The 18,932-nt window shown below is 38.3% G+C and overlaps 1 protein-coding gene across 1 annotated transcript; it reads left to right on the forward strand.

Annotated features, from left to right (window-relative positions):
* Positions 1–7,964: 7,964 nt before the first annotated feature.
* Positions 7,965–9,733, forward strand: LOC144010584 (homeodomain-interacting protein kinase 1-like). The gene is made up of 2 exons (XM_077510967.1): positions 7,965–8,066; positions 8,148–9,733. The coding sequence occupies exons 1-2, from the start codon at positions 8,048–8,050 to the stop codon at positions 9,317–9,319; spliced, it is 1,191 nt and encodes a 396-aa protein (XP_077367093.1). The 5' UTR covers positions 7,965–8,047; the 3' UTR covers positions 9,320–9,733.
* Positions 9,734–18,932: the final 9,199 nt, after the last annotated feature.

An 18,932-nucleotide genomic window follows, 5' to 3' on the forward strand; every position in this document is an offset into this window, starting at 1 on the left:
AAAAATATACAAAGTGATACAACTAGTCTCGGTCTCCCCTTCATACCAGATGAAATAAGACAAAAAAAAGAAAAAGAAAAAATCAGTTTTGTTAAGTCAACAGAACTGAATGGCAAAGATCACAAGGGTGTGATGAACCAATCCAGGTATCACCATTATCCAATTAAAGGAACAGCTGCCTTGAGATACAAGTCACCTGACTTACAAGTTAGAAGAAAGTGAAAGTACACCAGCACTGACATTGAGACCATCTAAATCGATTCTCACACATCTTGTGAGCATGAACGTGCCTTTACTCAAACTTCCAGTCTGACTATTCCATCCCATCAGCCATCACGCCGTCTTCTAGTGCAATGTCTGATGTTAAAATGTGCATGAGCAGACGCACAGCCATGCGAAAAATAAAAGCGATTAAACAGTCCTTGCCTGCTCGTTTCGCCAGCCTTTTATTCAGGCGTCAGTTCTGTCCTTGTAGTTTTTGTAATTCTCGTGACTGCAGTCTCAGGCACAGTCACTTCCCAAGCAGGATCAATTAGCCTTAACATTTGTTCCACTTTACTACTGAGAGGGGACAAACTTGACACAAATGGACAGTAAAGAGGACGCCGGGTGGCTCGAATCTCCCGAATGGGAGTTGACAGATCCAACCGGAGCATATGGCGTCGTGTTATGTTTGCGCAAAATGATGTGTAAGAAGGACAGGCCCTGCAATACAATTAGATTACCTACGTGATAATTAAGAGTCACTGGCTTATCTACGGCTCTTTGTGGTTTGTCAACCTCTACCATCAAATAAAGATAATCAATTCATGGGAATTGTGAACCTTCCTGTCATCAAACAATGACCCTCTTTTGCAGTTATGTTATGCATACAGTGTCACGCTCTGTCCTCGTCATCATTTTTCCCCTGAAGAAATGTTCTCCTGATTTATGTACAAAGTATAGCTTACTTTTATTTTGAAGGGCTGACTTTTGCCCCAACTTCCTTTGTCCATATGTTGCCTACCATAACTTCAGATTTGTTTATTTCCTTAAGCTTGCATTACAAAATATTTCTTTTTGCTCCTATTACTGTATATGTCCAATATATAAATAAATAAATAAATAAATAAATAAATAAATAAATGCGATTGGCTCGCAACCAGTCCAGGGTGTATCCCGCCTACTGCCCAAAACAAGCTGAGATAGGCTCCAGCACCCCCCGTGACCCTTGTGAGGAATAAACAGTCAAGAAAATGGATGTATGGATGGATGGATAAATAAATAAATATATAAATAAATAAATAAATAAATAAATAAATAAATGTGAATAATAATAATAATAATAATAATAATAATAAATGGTGCCAGTGGATACTAGTTAGACCCAAGGACAACATTAGTCCAGATCTGTTCTAAAAATAGCTCACAAGTCATGAGCCACTGTCACTTGCCAAGAATACAGAAGAAAAATGTTAGCATTCATTTATTTATGTAAACTTAACAGTTTTTTAATACCAATTATATACTATATTTTTCTATATTATTATTATTATTATATTTTTTGTCTCAATGTCAAACTTAATTTTATTTAATCTCACAGCTACCTTGTGTATTTTTTTAAACGCTACAGCTGCCTGTCATAATAAAATAAAATAAAATGAAATTTTCTTTTCCAGTGTGCCAAATCCCTGCCAGAAAGCAGCGTCCACAAGCGAGTTGAATTTGCCAAGCAGCTGACGTAACATAACACCGCACGCCAAAATAAATTCTGTTAATACACTGCGGCTGCCGTTAACTTCCTGTTGACAAACATCCTCCCACGCTAAGTGTGACAACAAAGTGTTTGTGCATCCCCACATCACGTCCGTTAATGTACCAACAGCTCTCGTTTTGGCAGCAGTTTTCCTGGCGCGGCAGGCTGAGCCCGCGCCAAACAGTCGAGTCGCCTTCAGTGAGGGTTACTACTGACTTGAGAAGGATTAGAGTAAGACAATTAACAGTAAGAAGATGGGTGGCAGGATAGCCAGTCAATCCCAATCAGTCGCTGAAGCGAACTGAGAAGCTTCCAATCCAGCAACATGTTGTCATCTAATTGACACCAAGCAGGTCAGTGAGGTCATGGAGAAGCAAAAGAAGAATGTGAATGCTAATTGTCGCCGTCTCGATACATTCGCTAAGCATAAGTGTAATGTCAGTGTCAGAGCAATTTGATTGGATGGGCTTGTCATTACTTTTCTGTCAATGGTTTCAGCATTTTAATAAAGCCCAATACTTCCAAAAAGTGTTTTGTGAGTGACATCAATTTTCACAAAATCCCTACATCATTGCTTTTCTGTCTGTACTTTCATGTACAAGTCTGACATTTCTGAACCAAAAAGTGAGATAAAATTAATAGCTCAAACTTTTAACTGATGGTTTTTCGTAAACTAATGCTGATAGCATGAGTTTCTCCGAATTCACACCAGGACAGCAAAAATCATAGTGCTCTTGCTGAGACGAGCGCTCTATGATGTCAAACTCAACTCACTTCACACCTAACATTAGTTTGACAACTACAAATAGATGTCAAGCCGTTTATTGCAACTCCCATTCAGACTTATATGTCAAACTAGCATGAAATAAAGACAATGACACATTGTCTATTTAAAATAACCTCAATGTGTTGACTCTACTTTGCTAGCTTAATGTCAATGCTAACATATAATGGTAAATGCCATAGGCATGCTAATGGTTAGCATCTTTATGGCAGTTTTGAAACAGATAAGCAACAGACATTTAAATAACGGATCAAATACACAGATAAGAAAACTGAATAGAAAAGGATATTGTTTATCATCTGTGAAGTGCGACTAATATTGAGGCCTCCACTGTCGCCATGCAGAGCCATATGGCTGCATATGTTCTGGAGATTGAAATAAGTTTTAAAATTAATCGTGAATAAGCAGCTATGTCAATCTGTTTTGTCAATAGAGGTGCTTTCAACTGTGATTTTTTTTTTTTTGCTAATAGCATTAGTCTCTCAAAAATCACACAATAAGAGTAAAAATCAGCTATTTGCTTAAATCAATGTCCTTTATACTACATTGAAGACAAGCGATAGCGAGTTAACGTCCCTCAATGTGAGAACATACTATTCAAGAGGAAAACAACAACAAAACCTACGACACATACGTGAAAAAAAATGGTTGCAATGACATTTTCAAAGAAATGAAATATTCAAATTTGAAGTTCAACGCTTGCACGGATTAGCATGAAAACACACGCACGCACACAGTGAAGACTGGAAAAGACAAAAGGCAAGGGTGATAATCACAACAGGGATTAGCGAGATCCACGCGTGCTGCTCGTTTTCAGCGCAGTTACACCCACTGCCTTCCAATTTGCAACGTAGCTCATTATGGTTTATTGCTACAATCCAGATTCATTGAGGGGAAACTGCTTGCTTTGGCAATATGGAGTGTCAGGCAATGCTCAACATGTTTTGCCTGTGTGTGTATGTGTGATGGACAGGGGATCGTAATATTGTGCATTGCCTCCACCATCTGGACTGGAGCGGGACAGTATTTGCCACTATGATAAATAAATAAAATTGCAATTGTGTTTCACCTGCTTTGATTTCAATCATTAATTTCAATAATAAAACCAAAAGTTTCATCTGTTTTTTTCTGATGGACATTATTACTGAAGTGTATTGTGGAAAAAGATGTAACAATGGGAGTTAATAGCCGAAACGCAAGCAATGCTTGGATTGATTTACCACAATGTAAACTACACTCTGTGGCTCGTGATTTATTGTGATTTGTCGTGTTGGTGATTATTTATTCGTGTTGTGCATGTTATTTATGAGAGTGTATCATGTACAAGCAGTTGTTCAAACCAATTGCCTGCTCTGGTTGGATTTAAATAGGGTTCTGGATTATCATTATTATTGTCCTGACTGCAATTCAAACATCACCAAAAAAAAAAAAAAAAAATGGGTGGAAGGTGTTAAAGGAATGTGTGAACAATTGATCGGTAGGACTTTGCTGCTTTAAATTTCTATCACTTTTCCACATTGTTGACTCAAATGTGCAGCTGCTCATAAACTACATTTTATTTTTACACTTCACATTATCTCTCCTGTAACCTTTTTTTTCCAAAAGTAACGAAATTGAAATGCATACAATCTTTATGTTTGAGTCCACGCTTGCCTTCTGGCTTTACTGTCTATTTTTCCACTTTCTTGAACAGGCACAGAACTCATCTGAGAGGCGAAATAAAGATTCAGAGCTTATCTGTCAAATGGGATGAAAGTCAGTCTGGGTTACACGCTTCTAACAATGCATACAAAAAAAGGCAGATATTACTATTGGAATTCAGTTTTCAGGTCTTATCTGGGAAAACAGCAACATTTCTCTGGAGAGTCAGAGCGAAGTATCCAGGGAGTCTAAATTAGATGACATCCAATCAAGTGTTTGAATCTAATCGGGTGAAATACTCAAAGGAGTAGAGCTTTCCTAGAGTTTCATTTTTGTGGTATATTTGAGAATTGTGTTTCAGCAAAAACAATCCTAAAGCATTATGCAACAAGCTTATTTCAAATAGGATCAGCATGATCTAAACAGGGAGTCAATTTGGGAAGAATCTTGTGAATGCAAATACAGTATGTTGCTAAATGAATGTCCACCATGCACTTATTAAAATTGTCCACTCTGTCATCAGAAATTAGAAATATTTGTTAACCAGTTACTACATCAGTTCGATTACTGTATTATGTTTCTGAATGAAGGTCCAACATGTGCTCATTAAATATTAAGATTCGCCAAAAGTGTCCACCCTGTCATCGAAAATTGGAAATATATTTGTTAAACAGTGTGTCAACTGAAATACGTTGCTAAACGACATGCTCATTGAATGCTAAGCTTCGCCAAAAATGTCCACCCTGTCATCAGAAATTAGCAGAGCTGGCTACTTCCGGTAATCATCAGTTCCTGTCGATGGTGATGCCCACCTTTCGGCATGTGCTTCCACATATTCGGGGAATGCTTTATGACACAAAGGCTTGCTAAAATACACGGAAAGAGAGGGACCATATGTACTCACCTCAATCAACGGACGGAAACGTGCTTCAGTTGGTGCTGCTCAGTCCATATGTTTATCCGAGGCTTCGTGTCATTGTGCACAAGTGAGGAGCATCAAAGACGAGACTTGCCGATTCACGGAAGTGTCCAGCTATGAAAAAATTAAATCTATTTGTTAAACAGTAAATTTGTTAAACAGCTTAGCTTCAAAATATCTACCCTGTCATTGGAAATTATAAATATATTAAACTGTACGTCAGTTTGCTAACTGAATCATGTTGCTAAATGAAGGCCTGCCATATGCTCATTAAATGCTAAACTTAGACAAAAATGTCCACCCTGTCATCGTTTTGGAGAAATATATTTGTTAAACAGTAGGTCAGTTTGCTAACTGAATCATGTTGCTCAATGAAGGCCCGCCATATGCTAATTAAATGCTAAGCTTAGCCAAACATGTCCACCCTGTCATCAGAAATGAGAAATGTATTTGTTAAACAATAAGAAACAAACAATGGACTATACTGTACACTAAATACTGCTTCTATAAGCCCAACCCTAACTATGCCATCCACATGCCTCTCACCCTCCAGTGCTAATGGTACGCACTGAGCTGTCAGATTAAGGCTCATTTACTCCCAGCGGGGTCTTCAATTAGCCATGATTAATACGCCCGTTGGTGCTTCTGTTTTAAGAGAAACTGGATCCGTCAAGATTAAGTGAGAAGACACAAGATAGTAGTTATATCCACCCGGGCGGCACTAACAAATTAAAACCAAGGCCCAAACTTGAAGACGATTGACAATTTACCTAATTAAATGTGATAGGTATGCATACATTCTTATATATACACACACACTTTGCTTTTGAATACAACTTGTGAGCAGTGGCTCCTCTTCAATGTAATGATAGGGCCAAGGAGGGTCTTCAAGAAATGCTATTTATTTCAAAACAAAGACAGGCAAGAGAAAATGGCATACAAGGTTCAGATTGGAATACAAGTGTGACTTGGTACCAATTGATTCAAGAAGCCCCATCTCTCCAGTTTTTTATTTTTTTTGTGACAAAGAACGTACACAAAATGATAGTGCTATTGCCACTGGTTTACACTTCTATGATGTCACATTATTTACTTGTCAGGGCTCGAAACTACTGTAAACCGAGCTGAACCAATTGGTAGAAACGCCTCTCATCCAATATCAGGTAAATAATCTCAACACTGTACCCCACGGTCATGGTCAACAGAGATTTCGCGGTCCAAAATGAGAAGCTGAAATCAAAGCCTCCTGTTCAGCTGCTTCATCAAAAGGACATTTGAACGAAAAAGCAGAACGGAGGAGATGCAGGGGGAGGATGTTTCCTAGCGAAACGATCACACTGCCACCAGTGGAGATGATCTATGTCCCCTGATGTGCAATACAGATTGTTTTTTTTTTTCATTCCCCTTTAATCTTAGACACTATAGAAACAAAGATGAATTGGTACTGTGAGGAAAAAATAACAAAAAAATCAGAAAAGATAGGCATACTTATAATATGGGGCAGCCCTACAAATCCAATTGAAGTAGCTAATGTGCGAAACATTTTTACAGAAGACAAGGGATGTCAAATAGAATTTCATCTTTCATTTTATAATCATTTTGTCATGTGATGATATCAGACAACTGTGTGAAATGGTGTGCTAATCAAAAATGAGATCTTGAACGATGGCAGATGTGTATGAGGTCACAGTGACCTCACTTGTTATCTTAAAGGGTCAAAATAACTGTACATGAACTGTTTTAAGTTATATGTTATATTTAATGGTCATACAGTACAAGTGTAAAGAGAAGGAATCTGCTATATAAAACTTTACCGTTACGCAAATGCAACTTTTCAACATGTGCCACACGCACATATGGGAAAATAAAGACATATTATTGATTAGGCACCAGTGCCATCTTTTGTCAATGCACCTTCGTTATTTCACACTTCATAGACTGTTGGAATATCAATAAATATAAGCAGCCATCAACATAAATGTGGCCAACAAGCCGGATTTCAGTGCGTTTCACCATTTTAGAGCCACGTTAGTCCAATTACCACTCACTCGGTAATGCTTCACAAAACGATCAACGGTACACTACTAAAACCGCTGTGATGGTTATGAAATGCAACACGTTCAATTCCAGCATCCCGTCCTTGTATTGATTTGCAAGAGGCAACACCGTTGATCCATGAAGGCGCCACACAGGCATATATTAAAGCCATTGGTGCCAATTAGAGTGATCTATGTTGGAGGAGCCGGTGCTAGCATAGTCAGTGACACACTCGGATGGAGACGAGTTCAGTCATTTTTCAGAGTAATTAGAAAACATCACATGCTTTGTGACAGAGTGGGGTGAATGTGTCACTCAAGAAGGCCCAAAGGTCTGCAGACAGACTTGGAAGTAACAACAGTAAATACTATTTATAAAAATCATTTACGTAACTGATTTTGCCTGCAGTACTTACATCATAGGGGAGTTAAAAATTGATGAAAAATGTCCGTTTTTCATTGCACGAGAAATTCAATAATGTGTATGCGTTATTTTTTTATATATATTTTTAAAAACTATTTATTTAGTTATTTATTTATCGACAGAGATGTGGTCGCAACGAGGGTTCGATGGCTAGCTTGTCCATTAATAGACACAAACCCTTCAATCATGAACCACCACGGCACAAATTTTCCCATCTAGTTTTTATCACCCGCGATTGTATTCCACGTATAAAATATATTATGTAGTCATTCATTGGAATTTTCAGTATAGTTCATATCGTGTAGCTGCAGTAACTGACAACAACAACAAGGCTTTCTAGAAAACTGAACATGACCATTCAAAACACAGTTCATACAAAGACTGACTCCATGTCCCTTTGTCGGCTTTAATGTCTTTGATATCTTTGAGTGACAGGGAAGGCAATTCAGCCCTGTGCTGTGTCGGTAAGACTTCTCACTTAAAATGTATCTGAAAACTGACCATCAGCATGTCATTGAATAAGTCTGGTACGTTCATGTCAATCTTACTCATAAAGTTGTATTGTTGACTATTTTAGTTCACACTGTCTCACTCTGTCTTCCATACAGACCGATTCCTGATTTACAAAGGCAGCACACTTGGCCAGTCCTACAAAGTGGAAGATTTTCTCGGCGAGGGCAGCTTTGGACTAGTTGTCAAATGCCGTTGTACAGAAACTGGCAAGATGTCGGCCATCAAAGTGATCAAGAATCATCCTACAATCATGCACCAGGCAAGGAAGGAAATTGCGATTCTGAAACAACTCGGGCGTCTGAACCCAGACCGGTGTCACATTGTCCGCTGGAATGACTTCTTCTTTGACAAATACCTCATCTGCTTAAACTTTGAACTTCTTGACCAGACCCTGAATCATTTCCAGCAAGAGCGCAATCTCCCCACTCTTTCCATCTGTCAAATTAGTCCAATTTTGTACCAGATGACCACAGCGCTGCTACATTTGAGTGAGATTAGAATTGTGCATACGGACATCAAAACCGACAACGTCATGGTGGTGGACCGACGTCAGCAGCCGCTAAACTTTAAGCTGATTGATTTTGGATTGGCTAAAAACGTGCTTGATGTGAAACCCGGTGACTATGTCCAGACTTCATGGTACAGGGCTCCAGAAGTCATACTGGGTCTTCCCCTCACTGAGGCCATTGACATGTGGTCTCTTGGTATCATGGCAGTGAAGCTGGCTGCAGGCTTCCATCTTTACCCGGGAGAATCTGACTACGAAACCTTGTCTTACATGATTGAAACTCAGGGCCAGCCATCCAAGTCCATACTGGACCGAGGACTACGAACATGTGCTTTCTTCAAAAGAGAGAAGACCGGTGCACGAGGCTGGAAATTTAAGACACCGGAAGAGATGGGCTACAAGTCTGGAGAAGTGAGACTCTTAAATCGCAAATCTCTTGAGGACATTCTTGAGGACATTGAGGTGGTTCAGAAAACGGGAGAAAAGAGCAATCAGGGTTTTTTTATAAAGCTTGTCACAAAGATGCTACAACTGGACCCCGATCTCCGGAGTAAACCTGTGGAGCTTTTGCAGCACTCTTTTTTTAATAGAAGCCACACAGGGATTGATGGAGAAGCTACGGCGTTGTCATCAGACCAGACGTTCGCTGAAGAGACACAATCGCAGGATGAGACGCAGATTCCCATAAAAGTGAAGTCTAAAGACGGTTGGCTGAAAAGACTCTTCAGGAAGATTCAAGGGGCCTTTACAGTGAATTAGAGAAAACTATTGTTCATCATCAGTGTGATGCAATTCAGGACCTTTCTGTTACAAGATGAATCCAAGTGTTGGTTAAGATGAAAACGTTTTTCATGTGACAGATAAACAGACTTCTGGTAAGGCCAAGGTTAGAGGAAGGTAAATAAATTCATCCATTTTTGAAAATGTTAGATTAGGCCTCTTAATGATTAAATAGGTGACTTGAGCTAGGCCGTTGTGTCGCATTTTCCTATCTGTACTCTGGCAACACCTTTCTGGTCAAAAAATATCAGGTCAAACATCATCACATGGGTAAGATATCATAAGAGTAGAAACTATTTTAGACAGATTAGACCTTCTTCCGCATTCAGCAGAAAAGGATAAACAGCTGTGTACTTGATCTTTCTAGCATCCAGTAAATAGTTCAACTGAGAATTTGCAGTCTCCTGGTTGTTGTTATTAGTAGAGCGAGCATTAAAGACAAAAGAACCGGAGAAAGTTCCCATCAAAACTTTACAAGTTGAAGCACTGGTTTCTCAGGTCTAAGGTGGTCGTTTTCCAGGCCACTTCACAGGAACTGCCAAGCTTAAATTCTTGAGTCTCTTCACACCATCTGTCACCTGGAGGTGATATTGGCACCATAGTTCTCTGCATTTCTTTTCTCACCCTCTCAGTAAAACCCTTCCTTGTTGCCAGTTGTCCTCTCAAGGGCGCAGTCAGGAAAATACTAAAAGGCCTTTTCACTTGTACTTGTGATTATGGAGTCTCCCATTTGTAAGCCCCCATCTGGATGTCCTCTTATTTCCAAGCCTAGCATTTTACCCCTCATTATTTATTTTTTTTCCTCAAGTACTCCTCTTGAAAAGCAAAGAGCTTGGGGTAGTTGTTTAGAGAAAATAGGATGTGTACAAATGATTTGGTAAAGTGTGCCATAGATATCTTAAAAAACAAAACAAAAAAAAACACTAGCTGGCTGAAGGCGGAGTCAGCAGCAGCATCGCCACTGGTCGACCATCTTAGGACCGCTGTGGTGTGCTGTGCTTTAAGGTAAGGTTAACCACTTAAATATTCGGAACTGGCTGAATTCTTGACGGATTTACAAACGGATTGGATTATTTTGTATCCCTTATTAACGTGGCTATGATTCAGGCTGAAAGTTGAAATCACTTTTTTGTGTGTGTGTGTGTGCAGCATAGTTGTTTGTGTCATTCGTCTGGCAATCCAAGTTGTTTGAAAATTGGTTGAGCAAATCGATAGTTATTTCTAATTCCGTGCTTCATTGACCGTAATTGTTATGAGTGATCAAGCAGCCCAGTCCCAAGATGGCCGCCCTGTGAGTCACTGAAGATCTGAGTACTTTAAAATAGGCAGAATACTTCAGATTTAAGGAAGAGTCTGTCTCTCAATTTTACTTAGAGTAAACGAAAAAAATAAATGATGCATTTTTAAGAAAATGTAAACTAATAATGTTTCTGGTAAAGTAAGTCAGATCAGTTTACCATAAATACATGAACAAAGTAGAAATCGTTCAAGATATAACATGGAACACATAACTGGATTCTGATTCTTAAATATACCCGATACGTCACAAAACACTGGCTGTATAAATCCAACTTGAACATTTGTTACATAACTGAACCAAATGTGCTACCTATATATAACATCAAATGTGGGGGGAAAAAAATAAATTGTTGCTTTTCACACATTTCTCCGGCTGTAACAGGATGTGTCTAGTGTGTTATCAAAACTTAGCTTGTATTTTTTTTTTCTCCAGGAGGATACTACAAATTTACTTAGAATTACTATCCAATTTATTTAACATCTGGCTTGTATTTGAATTTTTCATGGTTTCATATGCTCAATTATTTGTTGGAGATCACTTTCAATAATACAGCATATGCTCTCTCAGGAAAAAAAACAAAAAAAACAAAAAACAAAACTATGCATTACTGAATGCAATTATGCTGTGTTTTTCTGCTTTTAAGAGGAATACTTGATTTATATTTTAATTCATTTAAGAATTCTGACATCATAGTTCATGGTTTAGCTGCTAGAACGAATGAACAATTAGGTTAAATGTTCTACAATCCGACTGCAACTATCTAAGACGGCTCAAATTGTTTTGATATTTGATATACGGTAATTATTCAAGACCACACTGAGAATCCACATGTGTAAGAAACAAACGAGAAGAAAAATCCTCTCTCGGTGTCATTCCCCTCATGAGTGACAACATTGAAACGCTTCCTTAATAGATCATGCAAATAGGGCTGGAGATTTTAGCAGGAGGGATCATCATGATGATGTGTTATCAGGTTTCCTGCTACCTCGTCTTGAATTGATGATCCCCGTTCATTGGGCGAAATTTCCAAATGAGGTTCGGTGACAGCCCCAGCTGCATAAATTAAGAGGCCCCAAGTCGCCTAATTGTTCCAATTAGCATGAGCGCAGTGGCACAAGCGCTAATCAGGGTTGCAAATTTGAGTTTGTGAGAGTAAACAAGAGCCCCGCCTTCCCTCAAATTGCCACATAGAGCTGAAGAATTCTGAAAAATAATGAAATTGCCATTTATTTTCCCACTCACTATTTTCATAATTTTTTTTCAAGGTCCTTTTCCAATGTATTGCAATATTCCAATGTCTTATAGGTTAATTGATGCAATATAATCACAAAATCAAGCAGAAAATATTTTAGTTCACAAACAGCAGGTCCGCTTTGATGTCATTCCCTTACACTGCCTCCGTTAGGTCTGTGATCCGTACAGAGAAGACATAAAATTGGCAGGTCAACCTCAACTTGTCAGTGCACCGTACACAAAAGCGACCAAAATCCCCAAAGACTTGTTGATGCAGCTCCATGAGCCTCCAGGGTGATAATAAATCTGATAACGGTGTTAGATTAAGCAGCTGTCACCAGGCTGATGATAAAATGTGTGCCCGGACCGTAAATAACCGCAATCACTGATAGCTTCATTGATAGCACTGTCACCACCATCAACCTGGGACACATTTAAGATTAGAGCGCCTTAGCGTTTTTTTTTTTCTTTTTTTCCTTCCCCCTCCCTGTAATCTTTTACCAGCGAGCTGCTCATTTGGATGCCGACCGCAGATGTTAAGACAGATAGCTGATGTGCTGTCAGTACATTTAGTAAAAGCAAATGGCAAAGGGGAACAAACAAATCGCGGAGATAAAACATACATATTTTATGTATTCTGAAAAGGTGTGCAAGTATCAGAAAATCATGTAAAAACTTAAATAGGTTTGTTCATTTGCCAGTGTGCTAACTCGCGACAATTTTTTTTTTTTAATGAAAGTTATTTTTTGTGTGTAATCCTGCTACAAATGATCACACTGAAACATAACCTCTCGTCCGACAAAATATGCACTTAGTGGAGGTCAAGATATGTAGCCCTGCTGTTATGTTTCTTAACAATGTTCAATAGGAGTGTGACGATATAAGGATATCGCAATAAATCGTGATATTTCGTCTCTCGATAGATTATCGATGCGTCTATGCAAGTATCGCTATATTTATAGTTAATCAAGAAAATGGATGGATGGATGGATACAGCCACTATAAGGGCTCCATTGTTCATTACTTATTGAGCAATTACTTGGTGGGCCACTAGGGGGAGCGCTTCATAAGAGTGGCGGGGAAATGGACGGAAGTCTTCAGGCGAAGAAGACTCGTTTTTTATTCATATATATATATATATATATATATATATTTATATTATTTGTATTATTTTTGTATATATCTTTATATATATTTATTTCTGTTATTATTATTATTATTATTATTATTATTATTATTATTATGTTGTTGTTGTTGTTTTATTTCCTTTATTATTATTATTATTATATGCTTTTTTAATTTTTTTATTATTATTTAGTAATTATTTTTATTTATTTTTTATTATTTATGTATGGATTATTTATTTATTCATTTTATTTTTATTCATTATTTATAATAATAATTATTATTACTATTATTATTATTTTATGATTAGTTTTATCATAGATTATCGTGGATTTATTACCTGAGCAATATATCGATAATCGTGGCATCATCATATCGTGAGATAATTGTTCTCGTGAGCCTTGTATCGCATATCGTATCGTATCGTGAGGTGGCCAGAGGTTCCCACCCCTAATGTTCATGGGTCATTGTGACCCGTTCTCATGTTTAATCATAAAAAAAATAAAATAAAAAAAAATAAAAAAAAAATCACACAGGGCAATGTTTTTAAGATTAAAAAAAAAAAAGAAAATTAAAAAACAAAGGCCAGCAGACAAAGATGAACCTAAGTTTTTTTGTTTGTTTGTTTTTTTGTTTTTTGGATTTTCCAAATGGGTCCATTTGACCCGTAGCAAAACAGGAGGGTTAAGATTACGACTCCAATTTATTGAGATACTGCACAAAATTCTTACAGAGTCACCAACATGTTTAACAATTTGTGAACGCAGTCCAACAGCAAATCCTTCATTTGAACTCATGCGGGCCTTCGGAAATTGATTCAAAGTCTCTGTGGAATGAAGACATCAGAAAGTGCGACAAAGACACTACAAAAGGCAGCAAGGTGAATCCAGGTGGAACTAGAAGAACAAAGTGGAAAATGGAGTCTTTGCATCCTAAAAGCCTCTGATTGATGGATTAATTAACCACTTGAACCACATGGGCAGATTGAAGGTCCAACTTGCAGAGACGGCTAATGGAGTTTAGAGAGGAGCTTTGATGAGGTGGGAGGATGGGAATGAGGTCATTGTAGGCAATTGTGAAAATGTCTTTCAAGACAATAATTGCGAGTAAATTGAGACAAGATCATCCTTGTTTCCCTATTTTGTGTGTCATTTCTGTTTGGTTGTGCACCGTGATATTAGCTAAAGTAAAACATAGCTTGGCTTTAAAGGTTACGGAAGACTGCTCTAAACAACGCTACACATCAGCCAGGCCATCCCAGTTTTGGATGAAATCTGCTCCTATTGGGATTTGCAATGTGACAACAATAACCAGCATGTGAAACATTTGTGTATTAAATACTCCATGAATGACTCCATTACAGCATACGGAGTTATCAATGAGGACATTTAAGGCAGCAAACAGCATATTTGGCTCCAGGCAGCCACTGGCATGCTGACCCCCGGTCAGGAGATGCTTGTGCCAGCATCGCGATTAACATTTCATTCACTCGTCAATGAATCCCACCGAAAGCTGCGAGGGAGCAGGCGAAATCCGCGGCGAGGCCGACAAACAAGTCATTCCTCTGACAGCGGGGGAAAGAGCTAACAACGCACCACTGCAATGTTGACATACACACACACACCGACGGGCAACGTGATGCGACTAAAAGATAGAGGAAGGAAAACAAGGCAGATGGCACTTCCCTGAAGGTAAAGCGCGGGCTGAAAATGTAAATGATGAGAAACACAGCACGAGATAAATAAACATATGGATTCATTGGGGAAGACAGATGCTTATAGATATGTGGAGCTAATTAACCTGGAGAATAAAAGTACTATATTTTCAACACAGTTATGCCATGAGATACAAGCAGCCTGACTTTCATTCATTTTATGACCCGCTTGCTCCTCACAAGGGTCGCAGGGGGTGCTGGAGCCTATCCCAGCTGGCTATGGGCAGTAGGTGGGGTACACCCTGAACTGGTTGCCAGCCAATCGCAGGAACAACCATCCACACGCACACAAGCACACCTAGGGATAATTCATAGCACCCAATTAACCTGCCATGCATGTCTCTGGAATGTGGGAGGAGACTGGAGTACCCGGAGAAGACCCACGGAGGCACCGGGAGAACATGCAAACTCCACCCAGGAAGGATGGAGCCTGGATTCGAACCCGAGTCCTCAGTACTGGGAGGCGGATGTGCTAACCACTCCCGCACCGTGCCGCCACAGCCTAACTTATTATTATTGAAATACGAGGCGTCATTTACCACATAGACATTTGCAATTTCTGGAGGAAAAGACTGAAATACGGAATGAAAAAAAAATATGAAAGCACGTGAAATGATTTAGAATGATGTTGAATCAGGAATGATGAATGATATGGGATGATACTGAAAGATATATAATGACGTGAAATGATATTGAATGAATTTGATGTTTGCTAATATATTATTGTGAATGAATGAGGATTTTTTTTTTTGGGGGGGGGGGGGGGGGGGGCATAGGAATTTTATCAAAAATCATTCCCAAAGTGAATCGAATGAGATGAACTGTAGGGATTGGGATAGGAATGATGTGAATCTGTTCTTTGTTGTTGTTGGTGTTTTTTTTTGGTTTTTTTTTGGTTTTTTTAAGTGTGTCATTGTAAATGAATTGAATGTTTTTGCGAAGGTGTTTAGTGGTCAAGTTGTTGATTTTTTGGCATTATGTCCAAGCTGAATTGAATGAGCTTAAAACTTTGAATTTCATACGGGAATGATGTGAATCTGTTTTGCTGACTGTCCCATTGGAAATGAATAGGGATTTTGTTTTGGTTGAACTGTAGAATTTTGAGAAGATATATCGATTTTTTGGATGTGAAAAGTAATACCGCCAACAATAAAAACATCTGTAATATGTTGAAATTTAAATTATGTGGAAAGAGATGTGTGTCAAATAAGAGGGAGGAATAAAAACTAAGACAAAGCCTTCAAGATTGATTTTAAGGACTTTTTATAGCGTAAAATATTCCTAAATTCGAACTTTTTAAATGATGATGAAAATTAATATTCAAAATCTTTGGTGATAAATATGAGACAAAGATGGTGTGAATCTAAATAAACAAGTTGACACTAGGCTTTTCCGCTTATGTTTATCAAAGCTGTGATATGTGTATCCAATCTGTAAACTAATTGTTTTTAACTGTGTGCCTTGTACCACTGTCATTCTTCGTAAAAAATAATATTTTTCGAGTTAGCCGTTATGACAGCAGACACGTGCCACACGCACGAGTACAAAACTGACAGCTTAAGTGCAGTGCTACAATTAAAAGGGTGCATACATATTGCTGGGGGAGGAAAGAATATGCAACGCGAGCCAAGTGACAGCTCACGTTAGATGGCCGCTGATGGTTTTGCATAATAATAAGCTCATGAGGCACAAATTAAGAATATATTAAACAGAGAAGCCATTCTCCAATCTGAGAAAGAAAAATATACATACATACATACCATTAAAAAGGCAGGTGTTATGTTGATAGGCATCTTTAATGTATGCAGCATAAATGCAGTCGTCCTCGATGTCTAAAGATGACAAGAGTCACAGGTTATTAGACAAACAAAATATTTTTCAGTCAATGATTCTTTGTTTTAAAAAAAAAATAAAAAAAAAAAAATAAAATAAAAAAAGACATCTTATGGTCGCTTGATCTGTGTGCGCGTCCCCCAGAGACGTCTTGCACACTGTGAAACTTTGAAAGCAAAAAGGTACGATACTGACGCTCGCATGCTGCTTTCTGCAGTCGCTTTATATTTTGTTCTTAGGTTTAGTATGCACAGCATTAAATTCCTAAAAGATTCGTCTTGTCTTTGCAAAGACAAGACGAGGAAGCCCATCGAGGGAACATCACAAAGGTTCGAGCCTCTTTCAAGTCCTGCTTTCGCTCACGTATAACACGAGGGGTTTTAATAGACCTGTCAAGGGCGACAATTAAATTATATACATTTACATCCATGTTTCAAGTCTTCCGAGCAGTCACATGGTTGGTTTTTTTTTTCGGTTTTATGTAGCGAGCAGACATGGATAGTATTCCGCTACATTTACTTGAGTAAGTTTAGTGAAAATTTGAAAGCCGACATTTCAGAGTAGTTTCAATGCAGCATACTTTTTTTTTTTACAACTAAGGATCAAACACAATTAGCTAAGACTACTTTACAATTGCTTAAGTTAAAAAGAATGCATTGTATGATATGGAATAATATTGAACAATGTTTAATTGTATGGAATTAGGTGAAATTATGTTGTGAAAATGTGCAATAAATATGTAAGTGAAAAATTGGGAATTTTTGGTATGTGCAAAATTTTGCAGGATGAAAATTGTTCATAAGGTGAATTAAATGAGCGGAATGATTTGCATTTCAAATGGGAACTACAGTATATACAGCTTATTTTGAATGTACCATTTTTTTTTGTTTATGTTTTTAACATTGGCCTCATTTGGAATGAATTGAGGATTTTTGTGGTGAAACATGCTGAATTGTGGGAAAACTGAATGTTTGTCATGAGAAAAGTAATGGCCAGGGAAGTGTGAATTTTTGGAAGATGCTGAAGTTAGAATGGTTTGAATCGGTCAAGAAATTTAGAAGTAGTGGAAGGACAAAAAAAATGCTTTCAGCATTCACACAATTGAATCATTTTGCTTGCATTTTTGCCGACAACTGCAGTACTACCATCATCTTCAGTTTTCACAGACTGACTGTATTTTACTGTTTGAAAGTACAGTATTTTACATTGGGTATGAATCTATAGCCAACCTTGGCTTTCCTCGATATTAGCTGATGTGTCACAACACTTTCTAATGTAGCACTGATGAAAAAGCATCATTACGAGCAGGGAGGATGTGCTAAAACCACTGTTGGATAGCTGAAGAGGACTGTGCTACTGACCCAAAACAGTCTGGGTTAAACCACTCACAGGTCCATTATGTTCTTTCCTGGCTGTATGTAACATCAGAGCACAATGAGAAAATGTTTTTTTTTTTTTGTGATACAGTATGATGAAATACTGCCTGATTCACAGATATTTTTAAATACAAATGAATTTGCAAACAGCTTTGCTGCACTGTGTAGCTTGAACTTAGATTAGCAATGAAACTGACAATCAAATATGAGTTCAATGTAAGTTTCAACTGTAATGTAGATTCCTACTGATTTTTTCCCTATTTGATTTGTTTTGAATTAACCTTGAAGTGCATTAATATGCTTACTAACACATGGGCATTTGGTAAAGCTATATGTTTTGTATAATGCATGGCATTCAGGAGGTAAAAACATCCAGCTCCGTGTGGTCTGCCCCCCTTTTTTTCTGTCTGGGTTAGTGCTGAGGTCATCGTCCTTGTTCTTCCCTGCTCAATAATCACTTGGGGAGGAATTTCAGCCGCGGCGCGAGGCTCTAAAAACGCAGACGCAAAGCGCTCGTTCATCTCAACTGTGCCTCTGGAGACCCCGTTTACAGCAACAGACACATATTCATTACCAGACGTGTCCGGACTTTGGGGATTTGTGTTATCTGTGAGTAAACAGGCAGCACGGGGAAAACGTCTACAGGCTACAAAGACTCTGAACTCGCGTATCTGACAGTCACTCTTTTTATACCAGTATTTGCCAGACTTCTAAGCCAGAGAACACATTTTACCTTAGAAAACGCTCACAAATAAAAATGTCATAAGAGTACAGTGTACTAAAATACTGATCGCGGGTCTCTGTATGAAATCTGGGCCCATTTGGACAAATGATGCTGGTAACACAAATGTGCACATTTATATAGTTACTTGAAAGTGACATTGGGGTTTCAAATAGTGCAACCCTTTCACCACCAGGTTTTAGCAGTGAGTAAGAATTGACAAAACGGGGGGGGAAACCCCCCCCCGAAAAAAAAAAAAAACAGAATAGATTGCCATTGTGCTTCCTCAC

This window comes from Festucalex cinctus, chromosome 21 (genome assembly GCF_051991245.1).
Source record: "Festucalex cinctus isolate MCC-2025b chromosome 21, RoL_Fcin_1.0, whole genome shotgun sequence".
Taxonomy (NCBI): Eukaryota; Metazoa; Chordata; class Actinopteri; order Syngnathiformes; family Syngnathidae; genus Festucalex; species Festucalex cinctus.